We start from the raw sequence: 12,248 nt of genomic DNA, 5'->3' as shown, positions 1-12,248 counted from the left end.
GAGTTGTATAGCCTTGGGCATATCCAGTTATGGGTCTCTGGGTCTCCTGTTCCTCATCTGTATGTAGCTGAAGCATCCTAAGAGTTATTCCTGTCCCAATATTTACCAAGTGGACATATCATATCTCTGTTGACTATGTTTTTAGCCAAGAAGACTCAGTCATTTCATAACATCTGCTCAGGGAACTTTCACATCCTGGGAAGCAGCTTAAGTAGATGATTGGTTGTAACTGTCATGTGGGGCATGTGCTCACTTAACCCTGAAAGTGACTGAGCAATGCTCATGCACTCAGGAGAATCAGGATCAAGATGCCTACACAAGGTCACTTAAGTTAGCTAGAGACTTAACCCTAGAATCCACATGGGGAGGACCCTGTCCATAACATGCTCTCATTCCCAAAGAGCTTTAAGAAAAGCCACAATACCAGAGGCATGGACCATAGCATATTCTCTTGAAAGCCCCAACATTGTCAGGTGCTTTCTGGACCAATTTCCAGGCCTTGGAAATGCCCCCAAACTATCTCCCTACCCAGTATATCCTGATATTTCACTGTTGTCAATTTCTTGGATCTCCCAGAGAAAGCTTCTTGCCCCAGCTTGCCTATGACCTTGCGATTTGGCTTTGCCCTCCATTGGTTTTTCCCACATGTCTTGCCCCGCGCATCTGCTCCTTTCCCTCTGTCAGTCTAGGCACATCAAGGCTTGGAGAACAGTGACCACAGGGCAAAGCTCCCAGCATCGTCTGATTTCTTACCACCAGATTCATTTCCATAATAGCCAGACTTCTGGCATCACTAATGCGCTCCTTCCCCCCACCCTGGTCTGTGCTGGGCTTTTAGAAGGAAGCGTTCCTGGAGTGTGGTGTAGATATAGTGTGATGCTTCGTTCTGAGTTCCAACTCGGTTAGACGGAGACTCACCCAGCGGAATTGGTAGAGCATACCTCTGGGTGCAACTGTGATGAAGTTTCCAGAGACTATTAGATCTCAAGGAATGGAGGAATTCATTGATGAAGTAACAATATGATGGTGTTATGAGGAGGTAGTGAAAGGCAGCAGGGACCTAGTTGTGGGAAGTGGCTCACTGGGAGACAGTTGTTGGAGCTTATAGCTTGCCGTGGACCTTTTCCTACTTTCTCATTCTCTGGTTCTTGTCAGCCATGATGTGAATTGCTTTCCTCCATCATGTTACCTTCCCTGTCAGGTTGTGTTAACACCCCTGAGACTGTGAGCAAAATGAATCCTTCCTTCTTTAAGCTTTTCTCTTGGGGCTTCTGTTAACAGCCATGCTGATGAAATTAATAGGTGTAACTGATCTCCCGAAGGATGTTTCTTTGCTACAACCAAGGTTGCCCTTGGTGCACCCTGCAGACTCCTGCCTGGTGAGATTCAGTCCAAGTACTTGAAGCTGGCAAAAGATCGGAGTTCAGATGCCATGGAGACCCAGATTGAATTAAGTAGGGAGCCTGGACTAATGCAGCCATGCTGTACCTACTACCCACTGCTTGTCATTCAGTCTTGGTTTCCATAAGACCTGCCCTGACCCAGCTTAACCTAAGGCTCCCTGTTTGACACCTTTACTTTATAGATATCATTAAGTGTCCTTTGCTAGATTTTTAGCTGAGGGCTGAGAAGGAAACCTGTTTGCCTTGACTCACATAATAGATGTGCAGCTACCACAGCACTGTATCAGACGTCAGGGGAGCTCAGTAAATATTAGTCTACTAAATGAATTAATGAATGCCTACTGCTGTTTGCCTTTGGATATTTAGAAGAAAATAAAGAGCCTGTAATTCCTCACACGAAAGGACAAATCTCAACTAAGGTTCTTATGCCTGTTCTGACAGGAGACACTTTGCCCTCATAGATGACCACAGGAGCAGGGGAGGCCAGGAAGGATTGTGGGCATTTCTATAGGGACATTTATAAGCAGACTAATATTTAATCTCTCAGAGGCTGCCAGAGGCAAATGGAAGAACATTATTATATGCATTTAATTGCATTGCTTGTCTCCTATTGATACAATATAAAGGCAAAGAAATTGGGCCACTTACTTGGTCAGTACCATATCCTTGGTAGAACTCAGTTTTTCTGTCTAGTAAGGTTTTGGTGAGCAGGGCAGGGATTGAGCATGTGAACTGGTTATCACCTACAGTGCCTATTGCTTCAGATCTGAGATGAGGCAGCGTGTGGGGGCCATTTGAACCAGGGGATATCCTTTTTGCAAACTTAAGTACCTCTCACTCTCACCTGGTACAGAGGTGCCGAATGCCACGAATACAACAGCTGTGACTGAATCTTTGAGCCCAATTGTGCAGCCGAAGTGAGAGGCTAGGTCCCCGATGATGGCGGTGAGCATGCCAATAATGAGGATGGAGACCACAAAGCAGGCCCAGCCGTGGCAGTACTCCGTGGGGGGCACACAGGCAAAAAGCACCTTCCAGAAGACTGTCAGGAAGTGCATAACATAGTCAAAGCAGGAAGGCAGCCTCTCCTCTCCCGATTCATCCTCATCCTCATCCCCTGCTGGAGGTAAGATAAACAGGCTTGAGACAGAGAAGTGAGATCAGATCTTCATTCATGAAAAAGTCAAATCCAACCCATATTATAGGCATCCTGGGCCAGGATGGGGACTCAGCTCTCTCTGGACAGCAAGTGAGGAACAGGGTGTGGGCACCAGTTAGACACTGGGGAAATGGGAAACAAATTGGTCATGTGGTCACTGGTCAGTTTAAATGCAGAGTGCTAAGTGAACATGGGAGAAACTGAGCAAGCTGTGGACTAAAGAAAAAGAAGAGAGGATGAGGTCAAGAGGCAGAGTAGGAGAACAGGAGGACAAGAGGGAGGGAGAAAGGAGGCAGGGACAGGCTGCATTTGATTTTCTAGGGAAAGAAAACAAAATTGGCTGTGTGTTTGATTACTCTTCGCCGTGTACTGATGGGGCTCCTCTCAAGTTTTCTAACCTGTCTACAGCAATGACAACCGTAATTTTGCCATTCTCTCCCCGGCATTCTATCCCCGGAGCAGTGGCTGTTGTTCCAGATCATGGAGGCAGTACCCTTCCTCAGCTATCCCACGGAACAGAGCACAGATGGTCTCTGACGGTCTTTGCTAGGAAATATGGGGGTACATGTGCCCCTTCAGTGGCCCCGGAGAGAATGTGCTGAGGTACCTGTGCCCCTTCAAGGGTAACTTTAAATGCTTTGGGTTTGGAAAGAACAGAAGTCAGGCATCTGGGCTCTAATTCCAATTTTAAATGAAGGAAATCTTAGCCTGGGGTACTTTACCTATGGTTTTTGAACTTCAGTTCCCTCCTTTGAGAAGGGAGGTAGACTATGTGGCCTACATTTCTTTTGTTGTCTCTTGAGGGGCACAGTCAGGCCATCAGGAGGGACACAGCAGAATGGACGTGAAAGCAGGAGAGCAGCAGTAGCCAGCCTCCCTTCCTGACTGAGCCTTTGCTCTGGCTCTGGGACCTTAGGGATGTGACCCTGTGGGTTGCTATGACAACAAAAGCTCATGGAAAAAGACAAGGCCAATAGTGCCTGTCAGTTCAAGAGAACTATAGTGTCGCTGAGAGATAATACAGGGGCAGTTGGGAGACCCTGTCTATCCTCATTCCGACACACCTGCAAGCATCCGGGACTTCTGCCTAGGCTGGGGACAGTATGGTGGGGTCATCCTGTAAATGTCAAAGAAATCATCCAGGGTGGAAATTTGTTAGGGGGTCAGTGCAAAGCATTTTGCTAACTCTTAACATCCAGTCTCTAAACCAGAATTGTTTTCCATTTTACAGGAAAGGAGATGCAAGCTAGTGAGAAGATAAGGAATGATGGAAACTAGAATTTCATGTGTGTGTATTTTGTAGTTGCACTTCTGAGAAAGGCAGAAAACATTGACTACAGAGAGGATATTTGCACTTGTTCACATAGCACAATCAGGAAGCCAGATGTCACAACTCTCTTTTAGTTAACCGTTGGAATAGGTAAACATCTCAGACCGGAGCTGGGAAGACCCCACTGAAGAGCTCTCCTTGAAAGTGATTAGCCACTAAGCGGGGCATGATCTTCTTTCTCGGGGGTTGTCTGTACTCTTAGCAAGGCCATCTTGAGGGCCCTCTTACCTGCACTAACAGTGATGGCTTCCATGAACTGGTCCCTCCAGGAATGGGTCCCCACAACCAACGCCAGGTTTGTCTTCTTGATTAGCTTATCCACTGTACTCTGTCATGGAGAGAAAAACTTGGAATCATGAGGTTAGAGTTCTCAAAACCAATGAGGCCTCTCGTGTTACAAAGGAACGAAGCCCTGAATTACAGGAGTTATAAAAAATGTTTCGTGAGTTGTCCTTGGATGATATCTTCTTGGGCAATCCCCCTAGTTCCCTTTCCTTTGGTTGTGAATTCTGACACTGGGTGTCCAGAGGAATGTAACTGTAGAAGGTTTTTTTGTGGTCTTTTTGAGACAGGGTCTCTTTATTATGTAGCTCTGGTTGTCATGGAATTCTCTATATAGACCAGGCTGGCCTTGAACTCACCGAGATATATCAGCTTCAGCCTCACACATGCCTGGGCTTAAAGGCCTGGCCCACCACACCTGGCTTGAAATGTAACTATAGAATAAGATGTCAATAGAGCTTGTCCTGCAGTTTTAGTGTCTTTAAAACATACAATTGTGGTAACACACCTAAGGGCTCCCTCCCCTGCTTGCTTCATATTTTATATCGTGTTTTCCTATAGTATCCCTAGCATACAAATAACCAGCACTACCTGTTACATGGTATAAATGGGGAAACTGAGACCTGGGGTGGATAAGTGATTTGTTCAGTTTCTAGTTCACACTCTCAGTGGTGAAATTAGAAACAGCCTCATATTTTCATTTCCCCACCTTAGTTAGCTATTATTTCATTACACCTCACTCATGGTCTGACCTTGAACTCATAGGACTCTTCAATGATGACCTCTAGTTTGGGGTGTTCACCCAATACTGGCTTTCCCATCTCTGCTATTCTCTTGGCCTCCTCTTCCTCCACAGTCAGCTTCCTGTCTGTCACCTCTGCAACAAAAGAAAAATCAGGTTGGCTTTAGCGCCTTTTCCACCTTCCAGGACATTATAGCTCTGGGACACGGGCAGTGGGTGCAAAGCGAGGACCTCTCGAGAACAGGGACTGGGTATTCATAATTTCTCTTTCTGCTAAGGGCTGAACACTCTGTGATCAGACCTCGAACATGCTCGTAGTAGGCCCGAGATGAACATTTCTCTTTTTGTTTTATTCCCAAGTAGGGAATCTGACCCAAAGAATTCCCAGTGAATGGTACAAATGAAACTCCCAAGCCATTTGGAGAGTGGCTGCAGAGCTGGGGAGAAAAGCCAAGGATCACAGTCTCTAACTATTTTGAGATGCTGGAACCGGTTGTTCACTACTTCATGTAAGAGTTCTGGGAGACACATGGGTCCAAATGCACTGCCTACTGCCCCCAACCAGCATTTGTTTTCAACATTGTTGGCACTGCCCCATCTATGAAAGAGAAAGGGAGATATTTGCAGAGATAGCTCCATTTTGCACAGGCGAATGGCGTCTTCACTAGGAGAAACTTGGACAATTCCCAAGAAACGTCATGGTGTTCCGATGACAGACCTCCAGGATTTCTATATGGGGCAGGATCATTTCTTCTAGAGTTAAAAAAAAAAAAACATTCAAAGCAAAAATAAAACAAAGTTCTCCCTTTATTTTCTTTGTAAGCGTTCTCTGAGTCCCTCAGCATCTTGCATCATTTACCAATGGTCCCTTCTCATGCTGAAAAACAGTTAAACTGTTTTTCCACTTCAGCTGGTAAGTCCATCCTCCAGCCACTTCGCCATGAAGACATGTTTTCTGGATTAGAGTGAAATAGAGATTGAATCTTTTTATTCCCCTTTGATTAGAAAATCGCTCTTGGCAGCCTGTTTCTTTCAGAGCTCATTTACACATCTCCCCATCCAAGTCGGCACTCTCACATGCAATTAGTTCTTTTATTCAGCTCCTTAATTGCTTCCATTGCACACAGTCAACCTCCCATGGGAATTCTCTCGTCCTTGGATAATCCCAAGGACAAAATGGGTCAGAGGCCAAGGAAGTCTTTTTTTTATTTCTGTAGTGGAGGAATTAGTGAAGTGAGAGGCAGAAAACTTGAGTTCTTGGGGTTTTGATGAAAGCAACTCCTAGAAAAGGCTATGGAGTAAGGACGAGTTTTATTAAATAGAGAGGCTTATGTATATAAACATTTCTTTAGTTAACCTGGATGAGGAGGACAGTTGATGGTGTGCAGGATCCAGTGTCTGAGCTTGCTGTTGGACTCAGAGTTTCTACAACCAATGAATGAGCAGGGGCTCCCCACAATGCCTGGGAGCTGTCCGTGGTGCTGCACCACCGTAGCTCTGCTGGTTTTTGAAGATCTAGGTCTTTTTTGGCTGTTACATTTGTGCTTTGACATTTTCTCACACATGTAACGCACTCTAATTGCTCTGGACCCCTTCCCTCCTTCTCTATCATCCCTCTCAATCCTCTCCCAACCTTACAAGTCCCCTTTCCATATTCACACATTTAAGTTTTGTTTTGAGACCCAGTGAGTTTAACCTGGGCCATCTGCACAAGGGTAGGTTTGGAACTCTCTACTAGAGGCTTGTGGGCTCACCAGTGGTTACTCAATTGATGTCAGTGACTCCCTAGTTCCAAGAATCTATCATGGTCACTAGGGTTGGAAGTTGGGAGGGTCCTCTCAAGTGCTTTTTCCTTCTGTGGTTGGCTGTTGACAGGTCCATTCTTGTGCAGTTGCATTGAGTTCATGATTAAACTGGCTGCACTGTGTCCAGGAGATGACATTCGGTTGCCCTTCTTCACATCCTCTGGCTCTTGCTTTCTTCCTGCTCCTCTTCCACAGTGTCCTCTGAGCCTTAGAGGGGTGCTATACATACCTTGTTTGTGGCTGAGCACTCAATTATTTCCCGTTCAGATATATATATATATATATATCCAAGCAGGATGATATCTTCTAGTAGCCTCACTTCATTTAATATGGGTCTCTGATGAATTTATTCTGAAGGCAACTCTGGGAGTCTGAATGTGTTGGGGGTATTTACAAGGACAACGGCTCTGGAAACTGAACTGCAAGGCAATCTGGGGGGAAAGCCCTTAGAAAAGACAGACTCCTTAAAGAACGAGAAGCTTTCCCTCTTCGCTCTGGCTTTGGCATCATATAACACGGCTTGTCTCAGCAGTGACAGTGTTATTCTGCTCCTCCCTCCCCAGTTTCCTCATGTCACACTCTACATGTGCCACAAGAACTTTATACCAATATAATGAGCTCTCCAGTGACACGTAAGTGTACCTGTCTCACCCCTTGTCTAGCTATCAATCTAGCACTATATCCATCTGGCATATTATTGATCCACCTACTGACCTGTCCACCCCTGTGGTGACAGTCACTTTTTCTATCTAGCCTTTTGCAAAAATCCCTTTTACAAATAACCAATCCTCTATCACCAAGTCACCTGCAGTCCCACAGAAGCACTCTGTATATTTCTGTTCACTGACTCACACACCTTTCTATAAACCCTGACTTAGTGTCTTGGCAGTTATCCTCCCCATTTTCTTTTTTTTTTTTTTTTTTTTTTTTTTTTTTTTTTTTTGGTTTTTCGAGATAGGGTTTCTCTGTGTAGCTTTGCGCCTTTCCTGGGACTCGCTTTGGAGACCAGGCTGGCCTCGAACTCACAGAGATCCGCCTGCCTCTGCCTCCCGAGTGCTGGGATTAAAGGCGTGCGCCACCACCGCCCGGCCTCCTCCCCATTTTCTAATTTTTATATAATGGTCATAACTTTAAGTTCAAGTTAAGTTTATTTCTTCAAGCCTCAAACTTAAAAGACAAATGATAATGATTCTGATTGCTCCTCAGAATTTCAAGTGAAAAGAATAAAGGAGAGGTGATCTTGACAGGCAGGCTGACTAAACAAACTCTCATTTCTAGGACTAGAAAGGGAAAGAGGTGGGGAAGGAGGTTGAATATAAATAAGATGGAAGATTGGACAAATATTGGAAGAATGAGGAGCTTCCCAGGCTAGACATGGATAGACTGTGAATGCTCTGCAGACATCCCCACAAAGAAGCAGTGGAGTGGCCAGGGCTCTCACTCTAAGACCCTTGAACTTGGTGAAATAGCCCAGGATGAACACATTTACTCTCCTTCACCACCAGGCACTGTTCATCATGTTGGCCTGTCCTCTCAGGAAGATCAAAATCAAAACTTGAGATTTCTGGTAGATTTAAAGCCTAATCCAGGGCTCCTGAATCAGAGGTTTATAGATAGGTATAGGGCGTTCCCTCTGTATTTTATATTTCTACTGGTGTTTGAAATCTTGTTAAAAGTATAATGAAACTTAAACCACATATGTGTGTTAGGTAGTGAAGGCAAGAACTGGATCAGAGAAGCCTGAACATATTCATGTGGGGTAGTACGAGCAGAGGAGAAAAGAAAGACCAACACCCCAGGAGGAGAATGCAGAGCATAGAGCTAGAGCTAGCCCTCACCCTGCTGGCATAAAAATAAATGAGAAGATGAAGAGGCTGTAGTGATGTTTGCACAAAAGTAAAACAGATGAACTCTGTGCACTTTTTGCTTAAGGCTCAAAGGAGGCAAATGATCTTACTCCACCTACTGCCTCTTCTTAAGCCCAAGGGGTGACCTGTAGGTGACTTGGAACACCAGTGCACTCTGTAAGATCTTTTGTCTCTTAAATTGCCTTATTTTGTGTGTGCATGTGTTTAAAGAACAGACGAAATGTAAGATGTCCCTTTAAAACATATTGAAACTGTCTGTGGAGCCCACTCCATCTGCAACCGAGTACAGTACTGTCAGATGCGGAGGGCTGCTTTCCTTTCCAATCCTGGGGTTGGATGCTATTTGTGAAGGACTTCCACTCATGCCAGCACACTTCCAAAGTAGGTCCATGTCCTACATAGGATCTAAATTCTGAAAGAGAATCTTGCCAATGTAAAATCTATAAATGTCTTTCTTATCTAGAGCCCTGTTTCCACACATAGTTTCACTGTTTGGAGCATATATAACTTTAAAGATAAATGACAAATGAGTCCAGATCTAGCAATTAAGATCTCATCTGTGATGAGTTAGAAGCTCTCCAGGATCAGTAAAAGTCTGTAATTTTAAAAAAAAAAAACTGCCTTTCCTGGTCTCAGCAGCTCTTGGTTTTTTCTCCCTGGGTCCCTGGGGTCAGTCTTTCCTTTTGAGTTCTATGTCAATCCTATCAGAGATTCTGGTCCTAACTCTGACCATCTCCTCTCCTACAACATATGAGGCAGATGAGCCGAGATGCAGGGAAGTCTATGACCTACTGACTTCTTGGTAAGTTTTATTTTAACGACTAACTATGCATTTTCCCATGTTCACTGATGAAAATGATGCTCAAGGAATGATCTACTTCCGCACAATTACTTTATGGAAGGAGTCTCTCAGTCATTGGGAGACTGTCAGGTTATCTTGACCCTGTAGTTCCTGTTAAGTAACATAATGGACATTGATCTTAAACCAAGTAATGGCACTGGTGAGAACAGAAACGAGGGAAAAGGCAGACACCTCTTACCTGGAGATAACAGGAGCGCTGTTTGCAAATGGATAACAGAGAAGGGGGAGAAAGAAAAGGAAAGAACATTAAGGTCCCATCTTGAAAGTGTCCCCAGGCTTTGTGGTTCCTGGCAGCATAAGGAAGCAGTGGGCTTAGTAAGTGAGAGCTCAAGAACACATGCAAACAGCAGCATTTGAGCATGCGCAGCAAGAGCAGCAGCAAGAAGTGTGAGAAGCTGAAACGCCTGCTGAGCAGCTACAAGGAAGTTGCCCCCACACCTTCCCTGAAAACCTGGGTGCTGAAGATGGAGGCATGAGGATGAGAGGGCCAAACAGGTGAAAGAGACACTTCGGTGATCACTGGGATTCTGTCTAGTTATCATGAACATGTGTGTGGTTTGCAACCCTGCCAGCGTAGCTGGCCTGTTGTTGAGGGCAAGAAGAGCATAGGGCTTGAAGGTGAGCTCCAGAGAGCAGTATGGAAGAGTGGTATGGTATTCTCGTCTATTATTCCCAGCCCTAGCCTTACAATCAGATCATGCTCTGCCTCCCAGTGCCCATAAGGTTTTCACAGTCACAAATGATATCTCAGCTACCATTATGGCCAGTGCTTTGATTTTCCCTAAAAGAATGATATAAGGAAACGATGCATCCTCTAGACTGTGGTCCCTGAATGATTTATAGCTATATATCTTGGAGGTCAGAGTCATGGACTCTTATTTTGTATCCCCTGTCTAGTCTTTTCCCTGCACTTAGTAATGTTCAATAAAGGCTTATTGTTTACTATTTTGGCAATTGATGGTCTTTTTGTTCAGAAAGGGTAGGTGAACTCTGGATTTCAGGTACTCTGGAACAGAGGGACTGTCAGAACAAAACTTGTATGAGAATGGGAGATGACAAAAGCAAGGTCTCTGCATGGACTGTGGGACAGAGTATATGGGACAAAGAACATATACAACACAGGACGTCTCTAACTTCTTTTTCCTCATGCTGAACTTTCTCATCTCTAAGGTAACATGACAGATTCTCCCAATGAATGAGAGACTCATCACATAGAATAAGAGTTTAGTTGATGCTAAATTTTCCTGGGCTTTAAAATGCACAAATTAAAAAGGAATCCCTGTGAATTTCACATCACGTTTTCATTCTGATTGTATGTGTAATTGTATACCTCTTGCCCCTTGACTCTTGTTGGAACTGGAAACATTTTGCTACCTACTCCTTGTAGAGACTGACAAGGAAAGAGAGTATGTGGGTACATATTGGGATATCTGCAAGTTGTTTTTTTTTTTCTAGTAACCTCAAGGAATACAGCTCATGCCTGAGACCCATCACTCTACATTCACAGCCACTGAAGATATGGTGGACTCAGAACGGACATGGTGTGTAAGTATCTGAGCAACAGTTGATATTCCTAGTTGTTTCCATTTACACCACGAAGGTAATTAGTTGGCTGGTGGATATTCTCATTACATTGACATGGGCAGCAAGATAGGTAGTTTATTTTGCTCCTCCATGGGTCTGCACTTCAGGCACTAGAATTCAGATGGAGGCTGAAGATCCCAAAACATCAGTGACCCAGGCAAGCAAGCCATACATTCTCTGCTTCTTTTCTTCATGAATCTGAGGTTTCTTACTAAGGAGTACCGGATGCATCTGTGAGATCCACGGAGGTCAATGTTGAGTGACTGCCTACCACCAGGTGTTTTCCTTGCTTCCCTGGTTATTGAGCCTCAGAATCAGGTGAGAGTTATTTATCCCTGCTCAGATGCCCATGAGAGAATTAGGAAAGAAGATACTACAGGGAACTTTTGGGTTGGGGGCACTTGACAAAGTGTGTCCCTGGATGCAGAAAGAAGAGAAAGAAACAGGCCCCACTTTTGGATAGCGCTTCCCTTTCCCACGGGAGACTTCCTATGGTCAAGCACTGACCCAATAGCCCTGACAATGAAGCAGCTCATCTTTGCTCATGGAAGTCCACTTTCACACTCTGCGGCTTACTTCACACCAGAGCAATTATGTTTCCTCTCATGCTCTTTTCCCTTTACCACAGATCATGCAGAACTTTTAATATCACCTCCAAAGGCTGTTGTATTTGCTCAGAATAGAGTATCCTATTTCAAGTCCAGTCATTTTTTTAAAAAATTCTATTGTCATTTTGACCATGCAAGAGATGATGCCCGTCTGAATGCCTAAGTCTCTCCTAGACAGTGGTGATAATGAAAAGCAATTTCCACTGTACTGACTCTCACTCTGAAAACAGTAGGGCACCCTGCAAATCAGAATGGATTTTCATTTGACTCTGGATCTAGACAATTGGGTTTTATAACCTTTCACCTCATGATCTGATGCCAATATCAGGGAAGAACTGAAGAAACTAAAAATTAATTCCCCAGAGTCTAGGGCTGAGACCATAGGGCAGGAGGCTGGGAAACCCACATATTTCTTACTGACAACTTCCATCTTGGCACCTTGGTCTTTGGGAAAATCTGGGGGCATATCACACAAATAGTTTTCTGAATCCTTTTCTCCAGGGCTAGGCTTCACAAGTTTTTTTTTTCCCTGGAATCTTCTTGGTTAAATAATTCAGTACCAAAAGGCAACCTTGAATGGGGAGCAGCCACAAGTGTTTGCATTC

At 44.5% G+C, this 12,248-nt stretch overlaps 1 protein-coding gene across 3 annotated transcripts in view; it reads right to left on the bottom strand.

The window, feature by feature from the left end:
- The window catches only part of Slc8a3 (solute carrier family 8 member A3), a 140,443-nt gene that overhangs the window by 1,859 nt on the left and 126,336 nt on the right, over nucleotides 1-12,248 (bottom strand). Inside the window, exons 4-7 of one of the 3 annotated variants that reach the window (XM_052739415.1) lie at nucleotides 9,630-9,647; nucleotides 4,927-5,051; nucleotides 4,121-4,220; nucleotides 2,248-2,520 (exon numbers count right to left, since the gene is read on the bottom strand). In XM_052739415.1, coding sequence (XP_052595375.1) covers nucleotides 2,248-2,520; nucleotides 4,121-4,220; nucleotides 4,927-5,051; nucleotides 9,630-9,647 — 516 coding nt within the window. Of the gene's footprint in view, nucleotides 1-2,247; nucleotides 2,524-4,120; nucleotides 4,221-4,926; nucleotides 5,052-9,629; nucleotides 9,648-12,248 lie in introns of all 3 variants that reach the window. The other 2 variants (XM_052739414.1, XM_052739416.1) reach the window with 2 other exon arrangements.

The sequence above is a fragment of the Peromyscus californicus genome, unplaced genomic scaffold, assembly GCF_007827085.1.
Source record: "Peromyscus californicus insignis strain IS unplaced genomic scaffold, ASM782708v3 Scaffold_15__1_contigs__length_86483966, whole genome shotgun sequence".
In the NCBI taxonomy this organism is placed as follows: Eukaryota; Metazoa; Chordata; class Mammalia; order Rodentia; family Cricetidae; genus Peromyscus; species Peromyscus californicus.
This window is presented reverse-complemented; position numbering and strand designations above follow the sequence as displayed.